This window comes from Halichoerus grypus, chromosome 1 (genome assembly GCF_964656455.1).
Source record: "Halichoerus grypus chromosome 1, mHalGry1.hap1.1, whole genome shotgun sequence".
Taxonomy (NCBI): Eukaryota; Metazoa; Chordata; class Mammalia; order Carnivora; family Phocidae; genus Halichoerus; species Halichoerus grypus.
The window spans coordinates 101,739,373-101,762,814 of record NC_135712.1 but is presented as its reverse complement, the minus strand read 5'-3'; the positions used below and the strand labels follow the sequence as shown (position 1 = coordinate 101,762,814).

General features: G+C 34.6%; 1 protein-coding gene across 3 annotated transcripts in view; it reads right to left on the bottom strand.

Moving 5' to 3' along the window:
- The window catches only part of KPNA4 (karyopherin subunit alpha 4), a 56,609-nt gene that overhangs the window by 14,813 nt on the left and 18,354 nt on the right, over positions 1–23,442 (bottom strand). For all 3 annotated transcript variants that reach the window (XM_036068548.2, XM_036068551.2, XM_036068549.2), the window contains 10 exons: positions 18,136–18,180; positions 17,160–17,249; positions 17,031–17,060; positions 16,894–16,946; positions 14,762–14,857; positions 13,726–13,811; positions 8,619–8,705; positions 7,501–7,670; positions 7,370–7,414; positions 4,040–4,171 (listed from right to left, as the gene is read on the bottom strand). In XM_036068548.2, coding sequence (XP_035924441.1) covers positions 4,040–4,171; positions 7,370–7,414; positions 7,501–7,670; positions 8,619–8,705; positions 13,726–13,811; positions 14,762–14,857; positions 16,894–16,946; positions 17,031–17,060; positions 17,160–17,249; positions 18,136–18,180 — 834 coding nt within the window. The remainder of the gene's footprint in view (positions 1–4,039; positions 4,172–7,369; positions 7,415–7,500; positions 7,671–8,618; positions 8,706–13,725; positions 13,812–14,761; positions 14,858–16,893; positions 16,947–17,030; positions 17,061–17,159; positions 17,250–18,135; positions 18,181–23,442) is intronic.

Sequence of the window (23,442 nt, the reverse complement as noted above, 5' to 3'; positions counted from 1 at the left end):
CCCTCGCTTGTCAAAACTTGTTAATGTCTCTTTGATTACACCATCCCGGTGTGTATGAAGCGGTATTTCATTGCAGCTTTGGTCTGCATTTCCTTCATGACTAATAATGTTGAATATCTTCCCATGTGCTTACTGACGATTTGTATGTTTTCTCTGGATAACTGTATTCAAATGTTTTGCCAATTTTTAATGGGATTTGTCTTTTTATTGTTGAGTTGTAAGAATTCTTTATGTATTTTGGATCCAAGTCCCTTTTCAGATACATGATTTGCAAATACTCCCTTCCATTCTGTGGGTTGTCTTTTCACTTCCTTGATGGTCTCCTGAGAAGCACAAGTTTCTAATTTTGGTGTAGTCCAATTTATTTTTCTCCTTAGTTGCTTGTGCTTATTGTATCTTATCTAAAAAATTGCTACCTAATCCAAGGTCATGAAAATTTATGCTTATGTTTTCTTCTAAGAGATTTGCACTTTTAGCTCTTATATTTAGGTGTTTGATCTATTCTGAGCTAATTTTTATATATAGGGGTCGTCTAATTTCATTTGTTTACATGTAGATACTCAGTAGTCTCAGATCCATTTGTTCAAAAGACTATTCTTTGCTAATTGAATTTTCTTGGCATCTTTGTTGAAAATCAATTGATCATAAATATATGGGTTTATATCTGGAGTCTTTTTATTTTATTTTATTTTATTTTATTTATTTGAGAGAGAGAACGAGCGGGGAGAGGGGCAAAAGGAGGAGAAGCAGATTCCCCGCTGAGCAGGGAGCCTGACACAGTACAGGGCTCCATCCCAGGACCCTGGGATCATGACCTGAGCTGAAGGCAGATGCTTAACTGACTGAGCCACCCAGGTGCCCCAACAGGAATCGCATTTAACCTGTAGGTAAATTTGAGGAGCACTGCCAACCTAACAACACTGTCTTCTAATCTATGAACATGGATGTCTTTGCATTTATTTAGGTCTTCTTTAATTTTTTAAAAATGTTTTGTAGTGACCCAGCTTCTTTAACAAATAAATTTAAAAGGGGAAAGAAAAATAAAATTGTAACATAAAGAAACAAAGACAAAGCTACCAAATGCAATGTGTCAATTGGAGACCGATTTGGTCAAACTGTGAAAAAATATGAAGCAATCAGTAAAATTTGGATACTGATTGGGTTTTAATATTAAAATTAAAAAAATACTCTAACAGTACTGTGATTATGTAAAAACACATAGCCTTATTTATTTTTTTAATTTATTTATTTGACACAGAGAGACACAGCGAGAGAGGGAACACAAGCAGGGGGAGTGGGAGAGGGAGAAGCAGGCTTCCCACAGAGCAGGGAGCCTGATGTGGGGCTCGATCCCAGGACCCTGGGATCATGACCTGAGCTGAAGGCAGACGCTTAACGACTGAGCCACCCAGGTGCCCCCATAGCCTTATTTTTTAAGAGAAGCTGGATGAAATTATATACTATCTGGGATGTGTCAAAATAATTTGGGGGGGAGGGAGTGAGCAAGGTTATAGAGAAAATCTACATGGAGGTTCATTACAATTATTCTCTTTTCCTAAATTATGGAGTTAAAGTTGAAAAAAATTTTAAAAACCTCTACTAGATATCATGTAAAGTACAGAACACTGACAGCTGCTAAAGAAAAATTCCAACCTTATTTCTGAATGAAATCCAATTTAAAACTAACGATGCATTCTGAAAAAAAACGAAAAACAAATACCCATACCAAGACATAAGTACCACGCTTAAGAAATGCAAACTTAATATCTAGTATGAGTATTTTATTAACTCTTTTTTAAAGTTTATTTATTTATTTTTAAGTAATCTCTATACCTAACATGGGGCTTAAACTTACTACCCTGAGATCAAGAGTCGCATGCTCCTCTGACTAAGCCAGTTAGGTGCCTCTATTAAAATATTTTATTTTATTTATTTATTTATTTAATTTTAAAAAAGATTTTATTTATTTATTTGACAGAGACACAGAGAGAGAGGGAACACAAGCAGGGGGAGTGGGAGAGGGAGAAGCAGGCTCCCCACGGAGCAGGGAGCCTGATGTGGGGCTCGATCCCAGGACCCTGGGATCATGACCTGAGCCGAAGGCAGATGCTTAACGACTGAGCCACCCAGGCGCCCCTCTATTAAAATATTTTAAATGAGCTACAAATACCCCTAAATGGCAAACTATTTATTCTATTCCTGAATTCAGCTAAGTCTTCCCTCGTTCCTTAAACAGCTTTAAATTTTTAAGGTTTGTGTTCTCCATTCCAATTGTCCATGAGTATCATCTGAAGAGCTTTTTAAAGCCCAGGTCTCTAGGAAATATCCCAGATTTATTAAAACAGAATCTCTAGGGGTCAAGCAAGGGAAATAAAAATTTTTTTTTCTTCAAGCTTCACAGTTGATTTTAATGTCCACCCAGGGTTGAGAAATAGTTAATTAGGTTAACGGTTTTCCTTATGCTATTGCTAACAGACTGTAAGTCATCATATGATTAAAGCATACTATTTACCTCGGAAGGATACGAAAGCTTGCTCTATCTCCCTTTACCACTGCAGTTTGACAGTAAACTACTTATAATATTTGTGTGAACTTCTCACCCTCTCTTTTTTGGCTCTTTCTAGATGCAGGTTTGGAATATTTATATGGAAGGATTTAAAAATAATAAAAGGATAAAACAAAGTTAAAAAGGATTTTATTTATTTATTGGGGGGGAGGGTTAGAAGGGGCAGGAAAGGGACAAGCAGACTCCCCACTGAGCAAAGAACTGCCTGGCGGTTTGGTCCAGGACCCAGCACCCAGAGATCATGACCTGAGATGAAGTCAGATGCTTAACCAACTGAGCCACCCAGGTGCCCTGTTAAAAAAAGATTTTAAGTAACTAAAAGGAAACAATTTAGGAAGCCCCTAAGCAGCATATTTCAGTATAAAGCCTTTATCACAGTGCCAATGAAACTAGGCATTAACCAAGCTTGCCCAGTACAGTATGGAGAGTTAAAAAAAAGAGGGGAGAAAAGGAAAAGAGTAGGAAAAATGAAGAAAAATTAAAAATAGAAAAAAAATAAAGTATCAGTACTTGTTTCAAATGCCACCCAAGTTAACATACGAATTTCCTAGGTCTACGTTAGAAATCAGTAATCTATAAAGGAGATGCCCTGGGGTGGGGTTTTTGGTGGGGTGTAGGGAAAGGGAAGGGGAGGGGGGAAGGTTCTTGTTAATCTTACCTCATTTTCTCCATCTTTAAAATGTGGATTTAATACCTCACTCTTTTCAAAAATATGTTCTTATTTTATTTCAAAAAGATATATGCACCCCTATGTTTACTGTGGCATTACTTACAATAGCCAAGATATGAAAGCAACCCAGTATCCATCGATAAATGAATGGATAAAAACGTGGTATGTGTGCGTGTGTGTGTGTGTATATATATACATACACACACACCAATGGAATATTAACCATAAAGAGAATGAGACCTTACCATGTACAACCACATGGATGGACCTAGAGTATTATGCTAAGTAAATCAGAGAAAGAAAAATACCATATGATTTCACTTATATGTGGAATCTAAAAAACAAAATGAACAAACAAAAAGCAGAAACAGACCCATAAATACAGAGAACAAATTGATGTTTGCCAGACAGGAGGGAGGTGGGGGGATAGGCAAAATGGGTGAAGGTGACTGGGAGATAGAGGCTTCCAGTAATTTGATGATTAAGTCAAGGGATCACAGTATAGCATAGGGAATACAGTCAGTGGTATTGTAACAGCATTATATTGTGACAGATGGTAGCTACACTTGTGATGAGCACAGCATAACTTATAGAGAAGCTGGATCACTATGTTCTATACCTGAAACTAATGTAACATTGTGTGTCAACTATACTTCAATAAAGAAGAAAAGATTTAAAAAAAGATGTGTTATTAGGCTAGAAATATACTTTGAACTAATGAAATTGTCTATTTTTGAATGCCATGCTTAAAGCAAATTAGTGGTAAACAAAACACCTTATATCATTATCAACAACAAACTCACCTGAACTTTAACTTCCTGGTGGCTGAGCAGAGGAACCAAGTGAGGGACTATTCCAGAGTCTATTACCATCTGTATCTGTTCATTGCCAGCATCAGTAAGGTAAGAGAGGGCCCAGACTGTATCTACCAATATCTAATGGATAAAATGAAAATTCAAACAGCCTTTGAATATTTTGTCACTTTAATAATTCTTAACTATAGTTAACTTAGTTATAGTTAACTAATCTAAGATTGTTTCACGACCTTCTTTCTTCCTTTCTTGTCTCACCTCAATTCACTGAAATCTTAATCTGCTCTATAGTACTAAACATCATCATCTCTCTCTGAATGTCTGTATCAAGTATGTGCATCTTTTAGCCATATTTAGGATGCTTCAGTTAATTATGATCCCAACCACAGGTTAGTATCCAGTCTTTTTTTTTTTTTAGTATCCAGTCTTAATTCACTAAGATATACACTACACTGTACATGAAATAGGAGAAAAAGACATTGCCTTTCTCAAATGCTCACACTGAGGCGTAATAGGTCCAAAGACATGTAGTAAGTACATATAGTTGTAAATACTGAATGTATTCAACATACACAGTGATTCAAAACATTGGGGCTAGATGTATACATTCAAGTTGTTTTCTAGTATCACTGGTATCATGTAGGTATGTCTAAAGCCAATATTTCAGTATTAGAAGTATAGTAGTTTCATCTTTTCCAACCAGTTTGCTTTGCCTTATAAAACTGGAGGCAACTTCTCATAGTGGAAGCATCCCACAGCTGCAGATCAAGACATTAAAAGCAACCATGGGTCAATCTGTATGATCCATAATAAAAAACGTTCTAGTAAAAAAAACAAAATGCATAATTTACAGCATCTGTCAAAACTATTTATAAAAAAACCCCTCTGCAATTAAATTATACTAAAAATTAAACTATCACTTTAAATGTTATAATTTTTATTAACATCAAATGAAATATTATAATTTTTAAAAAGATTTTATTTATTTATTTGACAGAGAGAGAGAGAGACAGTGAGAGATGGAACACAAGCAGGGGGAGTGGGAGAGGGAGAAGGTTTCCCGCCAAGCAGGGAGCCCAATGCGGGGCTCGATCCCAGGACCTTGGGATCATGACCTGAGCCGAAGGCAGATGCTTGACGACTGAGCCACCCAGGTGCCCCGAAATGTTATAATTTTTAATGAACCTTATTGTGAAGTTCAGCAGGCCACTGTGTTTCATCTTTCTTTTGCATTAAATCATAATTAGAAGTTATATCCAAGAGGAAGTATGACAACTGTTAAACTGTTGCATAAATAGCACAGTTATTGACAAAGACACAGGAATAATAATTGTGCCTGACTTTACTTCTGGAGCCTTTCTGGAATATGAATTACGTATCAAAAGACAAGTCAGAAAGGTTTGAAACCTTTTAAATTCTAAACCAATGTTATGTTTAAAACATCTGAGAATCTCCTAGAAGGAGAAAACAACACTGTGCCATTTTTCCTTTCAAAAACTCAAGAAAGTTCTTCGGCTATTTTTAATCTAAAAAGAAGACACCAAATGAAAGAATTCACACACATAAAGTGGTATCAAAATATGTGAAAGAACTAAATTTCTATTTACAAATGTAAATCTTTTTTCCAGAGTCCCAACATAGCCAAAATTTGTTGATATAGGCAATATATTTCAAGATACTTCTCCATGACTGTACATAAAATCCAGATACAATTTTTTAAAGGCCTAACACTAAACATCATGAATATGCTCACATCAAAATCACAATTTAAACAGACTTGACCTCACATACACTTCTTGTATCAAAGTTAATATTCTATGGTAAATTTACTAATTATAACTACCACAGTGTAATTTCAGTGTTTCACTATGATTTGTGGAAGCAGTTTTATTTATTTTTTACTTCTTTTATGGTCTGGTTTAAGAATTTGCTGCTAAGCGTTTACCTAAGAAGACTGTATTTTTAGTAAACATTATTATATAGTAAACTACTTAGTAAACGTGCTACTAAAAAACAATGAGACTGGCTTGAAAAATTCAAGATACATTAAAAGCAAGAAAATCGAGGTACAATCTCAACTGGATTGGGGTAAACAGGTGGAAAGAACACAATACAATCTCTGAATAAGGTCAACCAAGATGTCTGGTTTTTTGGTAGAGGTATAAAGGTTGAGATTAATCTTCCTTGGAACTTAATTAAAAGTAAAATATTGAAATTTGTAATTTAATAAAAACACTTGGCACTAAGGAGCCAAACCCCAAAATGGCTTATATATATACATATATATATTTTAAGGATTCTAGATTATCAGGATCTAAAACAAAGTATCTTTAGAGCAAGGATCATGTTCATCTAATGAATTTTATACATCATGTCACTGCTTGATGTAGTATAATTCTAACTTTAATTTGTTCCATATGCTTTAGAGAGATCCTGGAAAAATGGTATTACCCTAGAAACTGAAAAGTAATGAAGCAGCTTATCAAACACTGGTCATCACACCAAGCTGTTTTTAAGGAACCAAAGTTCCTGAATGTTGTTATGCACTGTATTCCTGTGATTTCCTTTACCCGTCATACTCCTAGCTTTTCTAACCCGATGGCGAAGCTGGTTTTATAAGCAGTCAGTTTCCCACCTCATTTATACTTCCTGAGGCACTTTTTCCTTTGCCATCTGTGTTGGTGAGAATGAATAAGGTATATTTATTATGCTTAAAATCTAGTCTGCACTATTTTTTTTCTCGTTTGGGTATTTTACGAGTTCTCTCTTTAACATGTGAAACTACTATCAAAGTCATTGTAGATGGAAAAATATAGTAAAAATAAAGAGCAACTGATGTTCTTGGATTGGTGTCTGCATATGAATACAAACCCATGCATAAAGGCACAAATATTTCTCTTTTTTATCTTTCAAAAAATGAAATACTATTAGGCCTATGTATTCTCTCAAACACTGGCTAGGCCGTCAAAATGAGCTTCCATAAAAAGCTCTTGACCAATCAAAAGATATAATTTTAGTGAGAGAGATCACTAACTGGCAACTTTTAAGAACTTCCAAAACGAGTTTTTACTCCCCCCAACTCTCCACATATGCTATTGCCCATACCAAAATATAGTTAGGCTTGATTTCTTCACTGTAAATTATATTTTGTGATATAGGTAAACACAAAGTAAATATAATAATAGCAAGCTATGCTATTACAACTCTTGAAATGGAAAAATCTAATCGAGTACACGAACATTATGTCCAGTATAACATTTTCTTCTCTATGTCAGAAGGGCAACCCTAGACATACATATTATACACATGAAAAATACTCACATTTACGTCTGTGTGATGAATTAAGACACAAAGAGCTGGAAGAATCTGAAGAGAGAAATATATAGACTTAAAAACATATACATAATGGTATCTAGTTTAGTTGAACAACAAAAAACAAAACATTTGTTTACCTCCTGAATGGTTTCCATTGGGGGTGGTGGATCTTTGTGGCGACATAAGTTGACCATTACCCAAGTAACATTTCTTAAGAATGTTATAGGAATAGATGGACTTATGAAGGAAAGTAAAGGTTTCACAACTCCAAGACTTATGACATAATCTCTACACTGTGGCCCATCACCTGTAGGAGGAGTGATTAATTCAATAAAATACACTGACAATAAGCAATTCAGAAAACATAAAACACTGGTTCAATATGCTGCTTTCTGTATTTTAAGTAGATACACTATTTAGTTTTATATAGAAGTTTTAGACAATAACCAAGTTCTCATTTTAGGTCTCTGAGCCAAGAGAAGCAACATAAAGTAGTTAAGATATTTTTTGCATGTTATTCACATATTCTGGTTTATAAATTGTTCACCTATGTTTTTATGCCATTCAAAATTAGAAGCCTAAGGATCCTTTAGAGTACTTTGTGAGCAGAGAACTGCTGCTTTTATTTTCTCTCTCAATGGTACTAACAAACTTTCATGTAATTAAAAAAATATATATATGTATATATATCAAAATAATACTAGAAAAAAATATTTGTAGAATTTACACTTATGATCCAATATCAGAGTACCAAAAGTATTAACTATAAATTACTCTACACATTTAAAAAACTATGTCCAAAATAAAATTAAAAAATAAAAAACCATGTCAAAAAAGGGAGGGGATGAACCAATATCCCTAGAGCAGTGGTTCCCACAGTAATTTTTGGCCCTATCCAGATCTGTTAAACAACTTCTGTGGGAAGTTAGGGAATAAAATGAATCCATCAACATAATAAAGGAGGGAGAGGAGATCTATTATCACATACATATTTCCTAATTATTCAAATAATTAAGAGTTGACTATATACTAAAAAAAAGAGTGGACTATATACAAAAAGATAAGCAACAAAAACGTTCATCCTCTTTATTATAGGTTTATACTTAAAACAGCTATAATTTCTATAAATTATTTCACAAGATCCAGTCCTGAAAAAGACAAACTGTTTTTCTTTTTCGACTACTAGTAGTCATTTTTATTACACAGTATATGACAACAACAATTGTAGAACTAGTATTACAAGTTTTATACAAACCTATAATATTTCCCAGAGCCCACACTGCTTGCTCACAGACGTTTTGATGAGGTGAATGTAGAAGCCTCAGGAAAAGTGGCACGGCATCTGAAGGATGAAAACATAAATTAACATTTAAGTTTAAAGACAGTCTTAGAGGCCAATTACATCTCAATAATATTGAAAAAAAAAAAAAAGGATTGAAGATATTATACTCTAAACCAAAAATCAATCTTTTTTTTGGCTGAAATCTAAGAAGAAAGGACCCTATCAAAAATACATTTAAAATATATATTTATTAAATGATTTTCAATACAGTAACAGTAGTGGAAAATTTGTGATCAGCAAGCCACTTATTCAGCATCAAAATCTCAGTTTTAACATATAAATACCAAATTGAGCTAGTAAATTTTCATTCATAATTAAACCTGAATAAAATTCCAAATTAAAAATCAATTCTTAAAAATAAATAAGTAATTCATTCCTTATAGATTCAAGCATTATTCTCAAACTTAGAAAAAAAAAAGGGACTCCCAACTATTGAAGTAAGTTTTGAATACAGAAATTTAAAATAACAGGAGGGTGCAGTTCAAGATGGTGCCTGACCTCACCTTCTACCATGGACACACCAAATCTATAGCTACATATACAATAATGCTTCCTATAGAACTAGCTGAACAGCTCCTCCACAACAAAGAATAAAAAGGTCACACTGAGATGGACAGGAGAGGCAGAGACTATGGTCCTAACAAAGCCATGCCCTATAACCTAGCAGTGACCCACAAGCAGGAGGGATTTCATAAATATGGAGCATATCCCTGAAGAGCAAGGGGTTAGAGCCCCAAATCAGGCACCTGAACCCTTGGGACCTACACCAGAGACAAACTCCCCAAATGTCTGGCTTTGAAAACCAACAGGGCTAATATCCAAGAGACCCAAAGGGCTGTAGGAAACCAGGACTACGCTCTTATGAGATTACTTGCCCACATGCCCCAGGATTCAGCACAAAAGCAGTGGGCTGAAAAGTGCCTAGAGCATATGCAAAGGAGGTTCACTGGCTAAGTTTAAAGCAACTGCCTAAGGGATGAGGGTCTGCTGGAACTTTCTCCAGGGATGGAGGTGCTGGCAGGTGCCATTTTTTACACACTCTACCTTGCTAACGATACTTGTACCACCCCTGCACTCTCCAGTGCAGAGCACTGCTACAGCTCCACCCCACCAAACCCAGTGGGATGGCTCATCCTGGCCTGGCAGGCCCCTGTGGTCCTGCCAAAACTGGCAGGAGCACAAAGTCCACATAAAGGACACCCCTTGAATGCTTGGCACTGGTAGCTGGGGGCAGGGGGGTCTTTTGCATTTCTGGGCTCCATAGGAGTGAAACAATCTGTGGCAGGCTACCACCCCCAAAGTATAGCACAGACAGCTGACTGAAACACATGCTGTCTTCCTGTGATCATTCCTTCAAGACTGGGAGAGGTAGCTGTTTCACCTAATACATAAAAACAAACACAGAAAGTCAAGTTAAATAAGTAAACTGAAGAACAGAACAAAATAAAACCCCAGAAAAAAACTTTACTGAAATGGAGCTAATTTACCTGATAAGGAGTTCAAAAAAATGGTCATAAAGATGCTCCCCAATCTCGGGAGAAAATGGATGAACACAGAAAAAATTTCAACAGATAGAAAATATAAGAAAGTACCAAACAAAAGTCACAGAGCTGAAGAACACAATAACTGAACTGAAAGATACAGTAGAGGCATTCAACAACAGATAAGGATAAAGCAGAAGAAAGGATCAGTGACCTGGAAGACAGGGCAGTGGAACTCACCTAAACAGAGCAGCAAAACAAAGAAGAATTTTAAAAAGTGAAGATAGCTTAAGGGATCTCCAGGACAACATCAAGTGGAACAACGTTCCCATAATGGGGTCCCAGAAGGAGAAGAGAGTCTAGAGAAAGATACAGAAAACTTGTCTGAAGAAATAATGGCTAAAAACTATCTCAACTTGGGGAAGGAAAGAGATACCCAGATCTGGGAAGCCAGGAAAGTTCCAAATACAATGAACCCAAAAAGAGCCACACCAAGACATATTGTAATTAAAATTTCAAGAGTTAAAGATAAAGAGAGTATCTTAAAAGTGGCAATAGAACAACAACTTGTTGCGTACAAGAAAAGCCCCATAAGACTATCAGAGATTTTTCAGAATAAAGTTTGCAGGCCAGAAAGGAATGGTATGATATATTCAAAGTGCTGAAAGCACTGGCATACAGATGACCAACAGACATATGAAAAGATGCTCAACATCACTAATCATCAGGGAAATGCAAATCAAAACCATAATGAGATACCACCTCACACCAGTCAGGATGGCTAGAATCAAAAAGACAAGAAATAACAAGTGTTGGACAGGATGTGGAAAAAAGGGTACCCTCGTGCACCGCCAGTGGACATATAAATTGGTGCAGGCACTATGGAAAATAGTATAGAGGCTAATAAAAAAAACTAAAAATAGAAGAAACTAATACAGAAACTAAAAATATAGGATCCAGCAATTCCACTTCTGGGTATTTATCTGAAGCAAATGAAAACAAATTTAAGAATAGTTCCCAGTATTTTCACCATAAGCATCTTTGCCACAAACATTTTCACCCTATACCTAATTTGCCGTATGGCAATTATGCCATAAAAGATAAAATCACAAAAATAAAAGAGAGACATCCATTAAAAAGGACATAATGAAACATGAAAAATGCATTAACAAAATTAACAAGACTACTGCAAAATATAAAACATCTGAATACATTTAAAATGTATGTAGATTCATGCAATTCTATGCAAATAATTGATTTTTATTTTGCAGACTGTACCTAAGCACTTGTCCTCAAAGTTTTCCTTTTATAACATTATATATATATAATTTTTTGCTTGTTGATTCATCTCTTCATCTGGCATCACATGTTTTCATTTTTTGCTAAAATTTCTTTCTTCTTTAAGAGAGATATCAGTTTCTAAATACAAGGATGCATATTTGTAACAGCTTTGTATTGCACTGTGAAAGTCTTCTACACTGTTCTCTGTTCTCAGCATATTACCACATGTCTATTGACAGATGTTCCAAAGTTCTATGAGAAATGTGGGTTCAAAACTCTATGCCACTGTACAGACTATTACAAGGGCTAAGATTTATTTAATATAAAAATGGGAGTACTGTGTCAATGCAGACATGAAAGCAAACTGTCAGCTAGCTGATGAAACCAAGAAACCATCAAATCAAACTGTCAACCAGTTATTCTTATAACTTTTATGGCAAAATTGCCTTATGGCCAATTAGTTATGTGAGGAAAAATGCTTTCAGCAAATATGCTTATGGTGAAACCACTTAGAACCTTTGAAGATATATGCACCCCTATGTTCATTACCAGATTATTAACAATAGCCAATATATAGAAACAACCAAAGTGTCCAATGATGGATGGATGGATGGGTGTACATACGTACACAGACACAATGGAATACTTCTCATTCATTACCAAAAAATGAAATACTTGTAATTAGGACATCAATGGACCTTGAGGTACTAAGTGAAATAAGTCAGAAAAGAGAAAGACAAATAATGTATGATTTCACTAATAAGTGGAATCTAAAAAACAAAACAAATGAACAAACAAAACAAAAATTCATAGATGCAGAGAACAGATTCATGGTTGACAGATGGGAGGGCTTTTGCGAGGTGGGTGAAATAGAAGGGGGTCATGATGTACAAACATCCAATCATAAAACAAGTCATGGGAATGAAATGTATAGCATGGTGACTGTAGTCAGTAATACTGTACTGCATATTATGTAATTTGATATGATGATAGGAGAAACTAGACTTACTGTGATCATGTCTTGGTGTATACACTTCAAGTCATTATGTCATATGTCTAAAACTAATTTAATGCTATATATGTCAGTTACACCTCAATTAAAAAAATTTAACATCACATGGGTCGTTAGTCAGGCCAGTGAAATCAGAAAGTGGTTCTGTTGCTTTAAAACATCCTTGCTTTATAACAAGGATGGGAAACACAGAGAAAGGTCCGTATCTGAACAGAATACTACTACACTGAACAAATGATTCTTCTATTTTTTCTTTCTTCTGATATTACTTTGAAAAATGCTATTTAAGTACATGTAGATCAATCATGCTTTACTCAAAAACAAGACAGATTGGCAGTGTTAAAACAAATTCTAAGGCTCCTTCTACTCTTGAAAAAGCCACATAAAACAGAAAGGAAAAAGAGTGAGACCTTAAAACATTGTCTTGAGATTATAAAATTTACTAAATAATCAATTATACAAAATAAAATCAAAAAGCCAAAAACAAAACCCATTTAAACCCCAAATTAAGCCAGTTTTATCATGACTTAAGGTAGCATTAATATTCTATGTAATATTACAACAGAAATGTCTACATAATTAAATGTTTACTTGGATAACACCTTTGTTCCCCTTTAAAATCATATAGAAATTAATGCTTAAGATTTTAACAAGCTTACACAAGTATACTGCTTATACGTGTGTGAAGAGCACTTTAAAAGTACCTTCTTTAAAATTATTAATTTCTTTGATAGAAGAATTAAACAGTATTCATGAAAACAATACACAGGTTATTACTTCCAATAATAATTTCTCACTTACATCTCTTCAAACATAAAAGAAAAACAATCCTATTATAACAACAATGAAAAAATTTCAAGCCATTTTTCAACAGGACTACTTTATAAAAGATTTCTCTAAAGCGTATGATGAAAATCTCATTAAGAGAAGCCAGGAAGTAGTATGGCAATGGCAAAAACACCTTTATTTCTATGATATCCTATAAATAAAGTGTAACTACAATAAAGTAATCTGCTACTATAATTAGGAAATGTTCTCAGATTTAGCATCAAATGAATTTTTGAAAATAGAAAATGTCAGTCATTGGAACAACATGATCAAAATAACATACTTAAGTTGGCCTATTTCAACTACCCTGTAATTGGGTAGCTATTATTTTATAATATAAATAGCTTTATTCTTTTAAGAGAATCACTATTTTTTTTTTTTTTTACTAACTTTTTTATCTGTTAAATCACCAACTTACTGGACTGAACTACTGCTTGAGTCTGTTCCGAGGTTCCAGATGCAATGTTTGTCAGAGCCCATGCAGCTTCAAACTGTAAAGAAGGACTACAGAGAACAAATAATGTTAAACAGTAAGGATTTTTACATTGGCCCAAATCTAGTATCTACCAACCATTTCTCCCCTCAAGCATTTTTTAAAGTATTAAATATTTTGTTTCAAAGGTATCTATCTATGCATCCAGCACTTTTTTTAAACCTCCAGTGACTATTTACAGATCCTCAGTATAAAAAGCATACAATTTCCTCAGGTGTCCCACCTATTTTTAGTAAAAACTTTTTTTTTTTTAATTAAGATTTTATTTCTTCATCTGAGAGAGAGAGCGCGCGCGCACAAGAACATGAACAGGACGGGGGTGAGGAGGAGGGGCAGAAGGAGAGGGAGAAGTAGGCTCCCTGCTAAGCAGGGAGCTTGATCCCAGGACCCAGGGATCATGACCTGAGCTGAAGGCAGACGCTTAACCAACTGAGCCATCCAGGCGCCCCAAAAACTCTTTATTTAGATACCTGCATATGACTACCCAAATAGTTTTCTCAAGTACTTATCAGCCAAACTAGTTTTTGCCAATTTTCAAAGCTTCAAAGTTCAATGTATCATTCTTGGGGTGCGTGGGTGGCTCAGTCATTAAGCGTCTGCCTTCGGCTCAGGTCATGATCCCAGGGTCCTGGGATCGAGCCCCACATTGGGCTCCCTGCTCAGCGGGAAGCCTGCTTATCCCTCGCCCACTCCCCCTGCTTGTGTTCCCTCTCTGGCTGTGTCTCTCTCTGTCAAATAAATAAATAAAATCTTTTAAAAAAAAGTTCAATGTATCATTCTCAAGTTCCTGTTTGGCCTTTATGTTCACCTCTTGGTGTAAACACACCCTGCAATGTTTATCACTGGCTTTTCAACTCTATCTTATAGCCCTTTCCTTTTTTCTTTAAAGACCAAACTACTACAAAATCTTGTCTTCTGCAAAGGATACATTCTAAATTACCTCTTAAAATAATGTACTTACTTGTCATCTCTTTCAAGACAGTGAACTAAAATAGGCAATATTCCAGATTTTATTAAGTCATCAATTGGTGGATTTCGATCACTGGACAAAAGCTTCCTATAAGAGATATACATATTCTTGTGAAATTTAATGATATATATTATAATTAAATTCAAATTCGTATTTGACATACAGCTTACACAAGTCCTCACCCATTTGAATACCCTGCACAGCAATGTTTATGAAAGCTTAATCAGATCATTCCCCTATATAAACCAAGGAATGGCTGCATATTTACTACCCAATGAACGTAACCTCCTTGTTCTCCACAGGTTGGCTCCATCTTACCTAACTAACTAATCTTACTCTCTGTAATTCAACAATAGATCAATTGTCTGTCTTACCATTTCAATCTCATTTCCAGGCTCTTCACATCCTATTCCCCACACTTGGAATACCCTGTTTTCTGTCTATTCAAGCTCTATCTATTCAAAGTCCATTTCAGTTTGTAAATTTTCACAATATCCTCTCTGAATTCCAAGAACATTTCCACAGCATATGCTTACATTTGCTGTTATCACCCTATTTTTAATATACCTTTGCCTTCTCAATTAGGTTCTAAAGTTCTTACATAGCAAGAATTATACCACATACTTTTTCACAGTATTTTCCATAGCACATGCCACAATTCTTAGCACAAAGTAGGAAACAGCCCAGTCTTTCTTAATCTAGGTTCCAGACTTAATAAAAGAACTTTTTTCTACTACATTGAGGACATTCTTAAAGATTTAGAAATGGCCTCCTTTCTTCTGAGTGCACAATGGTGCATATATCTACAAAATATAATATAGAACCAGTTTGGTGCCACTGTCTAACTGATTTGCGCTAAGGTACCATCAAGTTTTAGTCACAGTTGCTTTTCCAACATCAGTGTAAATTGTTAACACATTAGAAAAAGGCAAACAAAGTCTTGGTATTATTGTGAAAATGGGTTTGATCTTGTACACCCATAAAGTTGTCTCAGGATCTCCTAGAGATCCAAAGACCGTAATTCGAGAATATCGGCCTTAGGGGCCTTAAGGCTTTATTTAGAACTGTTGAGAAAAGCTGCTCCAAAACTCAAATAATCAACTCTGAAAATGGTGAGCATAATGTATCAATTTCTTAATCATTCTATCTATAAACATTAATTTGCCATTTTAAGATATGAATACTTCTGTGATTTTCTTCCTACATAACCAAGTCCTCTCTAAGAAGTTCTTTTACCTATAGTAGGCAACACTGCTAATTCTGTAATTTTCCTATCTGTTCTAGGTTACTTAAAATGAATACAGAAAGTAGGAAAACTCTTAATACATTTTTTTTATAAAAGATTCATATACTAGCTAAGATATTGGATGGACCAGTGTAATCTTCTCCCACTATGAAATTCTATGAATAGGATCAATTACTTAAGTGTCTCTGTCCTACTAATAACACAGAGCATTATTCTTATATTTATAAATATAGAAAGCAAAGACTGTATTATACTATGAGACAACCATGCCTTAATACAAAGGTCTCAGAAGTTTCTCTGGTTCCCCCCTTAAAATATAGGAGCATACACCTTGAGAACATAGATTTCACAGCAGAAATATGCAAAATAACTTAATATTCCTACCTGAAAGTACACTGGGAAACTTTATAGCCCTAAATCTTAATGTCTACTTGCCTGTACACCGTGACAGTAAGCTTATAAATCAATTTATGATTTAATTAAAATAGAGATTGTGAAAAGAATTAGCTACCTGGGAAGGAGATAAAAAAATCTTTTTATAAAATTAAACCTGTTAATAAAAAGTGAAGTTTTATAAATAATGTTTTTCTATTAGTTGATAGCAATAACCTGTCAAAACAACTCTTCCCTAGCATCTGTACGTGCTATGCAAGCTGAAACTTGAGTTTATTTATTTGTGAGTTTAGAAAACTGCTACCAATTTTAATACTCTAGATCAGAGAAAAAATTTTGAAGTAAACGTAGATGGTCTATGGACTGTTCTTTATTGTTTGTCATCAAAGTTAATATGAGTGACAGTACTACTATACAGTGAAAACTCAAACAGAACTCCTGGGTAAGTTATAAAATTTAAATATGTCCTCAAAATTTAACTTACCTAGCAGCTTGAACTGCACTTAATTGAATTCCTTGGTTATCACTTGAAGCATTCTATAAAAAATTAAAACAATTTTTGATATAGATACATAATAATTAGAAATACAAATGAAGAGGGGGCAAAAGAACTCAACTTACTTGAACAATAGCTTCTAGAGAGGTATTTTGCTGTGAAAAAAATTAAAGAGAAAACTAAGTTAAAAAGTCACTTTAAAATTCTATATTTATGTAAAATTTTTTTAAGTTAAAAGAATAACAATAACTTACCACTCTATAATCGCCATCTATATCAGAATCTTCACAGATATCTTCATGTGGTACATTCCTTCTCTTTAAGAGATGCTCATCTCTTTTATTCTTAAAAAAATATATATATCAAAAAAAGAACTTTAGTTAAAAAAAGCTAAATACTTTCATACAAAGGATAGGCAATCCTGTGCCTACAAACTGAAATGGGAAGTGCCTTTTAAAAGTAAAATGCAAATGCAGAAAATTAAACCAAATTGTGATTCAAACACTTAAGCAACACTAATTTGAGCCCCAAGCCCCAAATATTACATTTTTAATGAACCGTGAACTATGTAAAAGCAAACTAAAAAAAAAAAAATTTTTTTGATTAAAAAAGACAGTGTACAGTTTAAGCCAGAACCAAACATATATATTTGTTTAAAAGTACTAAACCATTTTATACATCATCTGGGAGCTTCTCTTTATCACCTAAAAACAAAGTCAAAGCAGAAGTTGGGCAATTCAAAATCAGACAAAAATCAACAATGCCTTACAAAAATCAATGGTCACTTAAATTTCACTTAAAATGTATGGAACAAATTTAAAGATATAATCCCAACTATAACTTTATTTTTTTTTACACACATGAAAGATAACCAATTTTAATACTTGAAAAGTTGATGAAATTTATAAGTAGAACAAGTTCTTTTCAGGGTATAACTACACCTGTAAATAGCAGAACTATTTAGTATAACTGTATAGAGAAGACTTTCACTTTATATAAATTATTAAAGAAGAAAAACACCATATAACTCATTTATCTCCATTTCTGGAGAGTGGTCAAGTTGTATCTTGCCAACTTCAATAGCCCGCTTAAGTTTAGTCAAAAACCTTCAGTTTTCAAAAGAAAAAGAAATGGTAGGCACTTGGGATTAATATACATTTAGTATCTTCTATATATGCTGTAATGCTGTTAGAATTATGCTTGCAAGTACTCAATATTACGCAGACTCACCTTCCTTAATTCAACTACAACTTCATTTCGTTGTCTTCTCATAGTCTACAAGAAATTAAAGAAAAATATTTTTAAAAAATCACCTCAATTTCCAACACCCAAGAAAACGACTATTAACATTTTAATGTATATCCCATAATCTTTTCTTCTAGTCATATGTAAATAGTCATATTTTACTCATAATAAAGATCATATTATAGACATGATTTTCTACATTAGATAAAATTTTTAAAACTGTAACATTTATAAGAATACAAAATACAAAGAATAAAAGAACCAACTCATAAGCTCACCTCCCATATGAATCTTGACACTTAAAGAAGTAATACATGTACAAGGCTAGTAAATTCAACTGCTTAAAAGGAGGGGAAGGTGTCTTCCCATCCATTCATCCTATCCATCCAGTCTCTTTCTCTAAATACACACTGTTAGATTTTACTGTGTTTCTGACACACTTATCTACTTATTCTGTCTTTACCTTATTTTTGTTTACTTACTTTATAGATTTTTAAAGCCCTTCCATGGTGGTATAATACAGTAGATCTTTTTCATTATTTCTAATGACCACAAAATTTTCCTATCACATCCTGTAACCATTCTCTTATTTTTTAACATGTGTTTTTCTCATTTTAAACTTACCTAACACATGGATACATGCTTACTGTAAAACATTCAAAATTTCAGAAACAATACAAGTTTAAGCTCTATGTGTAAGTTCACCTCATTCTTTCTAGTGACTGCATATGCCTGGGCATATGTAGAAATAGCAAGTCACAAAGTAATACTCATATGTCTAACTAAAGATCTCAAACTTATATCCAAAACCAAACTTTTAATTTTTAACAAACATACATAACTCTATCTCATCTCGCATGATTCCTATGGGAGGTGAGACCAGGAGTTCTTTTATTCTTTGTATCTTTATTTTTATAAGCCTTATGTTACTGTTTAAAAAATTTATGATGGGCACTTGGGTGGCTTAGTCAGTTAAGTGTCTGGACTCTTGATCTCAAGGTCATGAGATCAAGCCCTGTGATAGGCTCTGCACTCAGTGGGGAGTCTACTTGAGATTCTCTCCCTCTCCCCCAGCTCGTGTGCTCTCTTAAATAAATAAATCTTTATTTTTTTTAAAGATTTTTTTTTTTATTTATTTGACAGAGAGAGAGAGACAGCGAGGGAGGGAACACAAGCAGGGGGAGAGGGAGAGGGAGAAGCAGGCTTCCCGCCGAGCAGGGAGCCCGATGCGGGGCTCGATCCCAGGACCCTGGGATCATGACCTGAGCCGAAGGCAGGATGCTTAACGACTGAGCCACCCAGGCACCCCAGTAAATAAATCTTTAAAAAAAACACAAAAAAAATTTATGACATATCCAGCATTATAGATCTACTGATAATTTCAAAGGGATTTTCAGCAAATGGCAGCTCTATCCTAGGCACAGACCAAAAACTTTAGAGCCATCCTTGATTCTTCTTTTTCTCTCACCTTACACATTCGATCGTACCAAATCCTCCTTCTGGTTCAACCTTCAAAACTTATCTGAAATCCAACTACATATCACTACCTTCTCTGTCACTACTCTGGTCTAACTCACCGTTAACTCTCACCTAGATTACTGCAAAAGGCTCTTAAACTTGCCCCTCTTTCTGCTCTTGCCCTCCTTCTCTGTAGTTCGTTCTTATCACAATAACCAAAGCAATCCTCACAGGGAATCTTATTTTTTGAGTGCTATAGTCTCTTTTGGCAATCTGGTGAAATCAATGAACACCTTCCACATAGTGTTTTTATTTTTTTAAAAATTTATTTATTTATTGAGAGAGAGCATGAATAGAAGGAGGGGCGGAGGGAGAGAAAGAATCTCCAGAAGACTCCACGCTGAGCGCAGAGCCCAACAGAGGGCTCAATCCCACAACATATCTGAAATCAAGAGTCAGTCGCTTAAACCAACTGAGCCACCCAGGCGCCCCCATATAGTTTTTAAATAGAGATAAGAAATACATTAAGATTACAAAGAAAAACAATTACACTGATCTATAGTTGTCAAAAATATATATATATGAAAAAACAAACTATAATATATGTGCTTCATTATCACATTAAGTGGGATCTAACAGTGAGTGAGTCTAATAACTACCATAATTTCAAAGTAATGTTGACCTTAAATGATATTTCAAGATATCCTGCAACAATAATGTTCTACTGGTGGTGACAAAAAGTCACAGGTAACTTTAATAACTACTGAAGTTTATTGGCTACATTATTAAATGAAGGAAACACTGTTAGAAGTTAGTGAAAATAAAGATGTAATTTTTTTCTAATTCTCCAGGTCCTCTTGAATTCTACCCAGACTCTGAGGAAGGACTCAGTAAAGAACCCCTTTTTAAGAAGTCCGTCAGATCATGTTACTCGCCTGTTCAAAACCATCAAAGGCTCTCCACTTTGGAGTAAAGCCCAGTCATTAAAGTGGTTTAAGTCCACTCAAATCTTCCTACGTTATCCCTTCTCCAATTACCACGGCTCAGACCTCAGCTCCTATCATTCTCGATTCACTCTGCTGTATCTGCACTAACTTTGCTATTCCTCTAACACACTGGAAATTCTCTCTCTTCAAGGCCTTCACTAATACCCTATACAGCAACTCCTAAGGACGGACTCCAGAGCCAAACTGCTTGGGTTCAATTTTCAGGCATACTACTTACTAGCTCTCAATGCCTCAGTTTTGTCATCTATAAAATGAGGACAGTAAAAATACCTATTTCGTAGGATACTATAAAGATTAAGTAAGTTAATATATGTAAAGGAGTTAAATAGCTCCTGGCACATAACAGTATATGTGTTAGCTATTATTATTACTGCTACTGCTAATTCCTCAGGTTGTAATGCTCTTCCCTCACTATCTGCAGTGCTCACTCTCATCTTTCAAATGTCATCTCCATGGTAAGGTCTTTTCCTTCCTAACCATCTAGAAACTCTCCCACAGGGTACGCTCTACTCCTCTTCTCCGCCTTATTTTTCTCCATACCACTTATCACATGCTAATATGCTATATAAAACTTTATTGTTACCCTCTCCCCACTAGAACATATATTCAATATATAAGGAATAACATAATAAATATTATTCCTTCTTAAAACTAAAACGTACTGGGTAATCTCATATGTCCAGAATGTCCATATGTCTTTACCTCAATTTTTGACCAAACCAATTTATTCAATCTCTGTTTAAGTGAACTTTTGATGATCATTTGAGTTTTGGTAGATATATATTTTAAAAATACCCAAAGAATGAAACTGGCTCACTTTCTTACACCATAAACAAAAATAAACTCAAAATGGGTTAAAGACCTAAATGTGAGATCTGAAACCATAAAACTCCAGAAAGAAAACATAGGCAGTAATTTCTTTGACATCAACCATAGAAACATTTTACTAGATGTGTCCCCTCAGGCATGGGAAGCAAAAGCAAAATTAAACTATTGGGACTACACCAAAATAAAAAGTTTTTGCAGCAAAGGCAATCATCAACAAAACAAAAAGGCAACCTACTGAACAGGAGAAGATAAAATGACATATCCAATAAGGGGTTAATATCCAAAATATATAAAAAACATAATCTACAACTCCACACCAAAAAAGAACAAATAATCCAATTAAAAAATGGGCAGGGGAACTGAAGAACATTTTTCCAAAGACATCCAGATGGCCAACAGACACACGAAAAGATGCTCAACATCACTAATCATCAAGGAAATGAAAATTAAAACCACAATGAGATATCACTTTACACCTGTCAGAATGGCTAAAATTGAAACCACAAGAAATAAGAAGTGTTGGTGAGGATGTGGAAGAAGGGGACCCATGTGTACTGTTGGTAGACATGCAAACTGGTGCAGCCACTGCGGAAAACAGTATGGAGGTTCCTCGAAAACCTAAAGATGGCAATATCATACAACCCAGGAATTCCACTACTGGATAATTACCCCCCAAAATACAAAACACTAATTCAAAGGGATCCAGGCACCCCTATGTTTACTGGAGCATTACTTTCCAACAGCCAAATTATGAAAACTTCCCAAGCGCCCATCAGTAAATGAATAAAGAAGATGTGGTGTGTGTATATACATATATGTATATATACATACGTACACACACAACACACAATGAAATATTATTAGGCCATAAAAAAAGAATGAAATCTTGCTATTTGCAATGACATGGATGAAGCTAGAGAGTATAATGCTAAATGAAGTAAGTCAGAGAAAGACAAATACCATGATTTCACGCATATGTGGAATTTAAGAAACAAAAGAACAAAGAGACAAACAAAAAAATACAGAAAACGAACTGCTGGCGGCCAGAGGGAGTTGGGTGAGGGATGGGCAAAACAGGTGAAGGGGTTAAGAGTACACTTACCATGATGAGCACTGAAAAGTGTATAGAATTGTTGAATCATTATATTGTACACTTGAAGCTAATAAAACATTGTATGTTAATTGTATCTGAATAAAAAAAATAAACAAAACCCAAAACCCCTGCAAACTGTTTTCCAAATTGGTTGTATAATTGTCCATCCCAATAACAGTACACGAGAGTTCTAGTCCTTCACATTCTTATCAACATTTGAAATGGTCAATCTTTTTCATGTAGCCATTTTAATAGATATGTAGTGATTTTTCATTTCTCTAATGATTAATGATATTGAACAACTTTTCATGTGTTTTTTTCATTATTTATTTATTTTAAGTAGGCTTGGGCATGGAGCCAAACGCAGGGCTTGAACCCACAACCCTGAGATCAAAACCCGAGCCAAGATCAAGAGTTGGGCACTCAACCTACTGAGCCACCCAGATGCCCCTCATGTATTTTTCTCTTACATTTTCTTTCATAAAGTCTTTTTGAATCTTTTGCCCTTAAAAAAAAAAGAAGACTCAATAAAAAAATACAAATAAGACAGGCTGCAAAATGAATAAAAATACTTAGCCAAGTACTATAATAAAAGTTTCAACATTCACTATCCTTTAACTATTATAGCCTTAAAAGGTTAAAAAAAAAAAGTTTCTTTTTTTTATAAATAAGGAAACTGAGGACTAGAGAAGTTAAATTATCTGGCCAAGACCACAGTGCTAGAAGTGGGAGAGCGAGGATCAGAATTCAGATGGTCTACAAAGCCAATTAACCAGTAAGCCATATTATCTCCCCCAAGTCTTAAAAGTTCAAGCCAATCTTATAGCCTATGGTTCATACTAAAGAAAAAGTACTATTATCAAGACAGTGGGTTTTGCACTGTATCACAATACAAAAACACTAAAC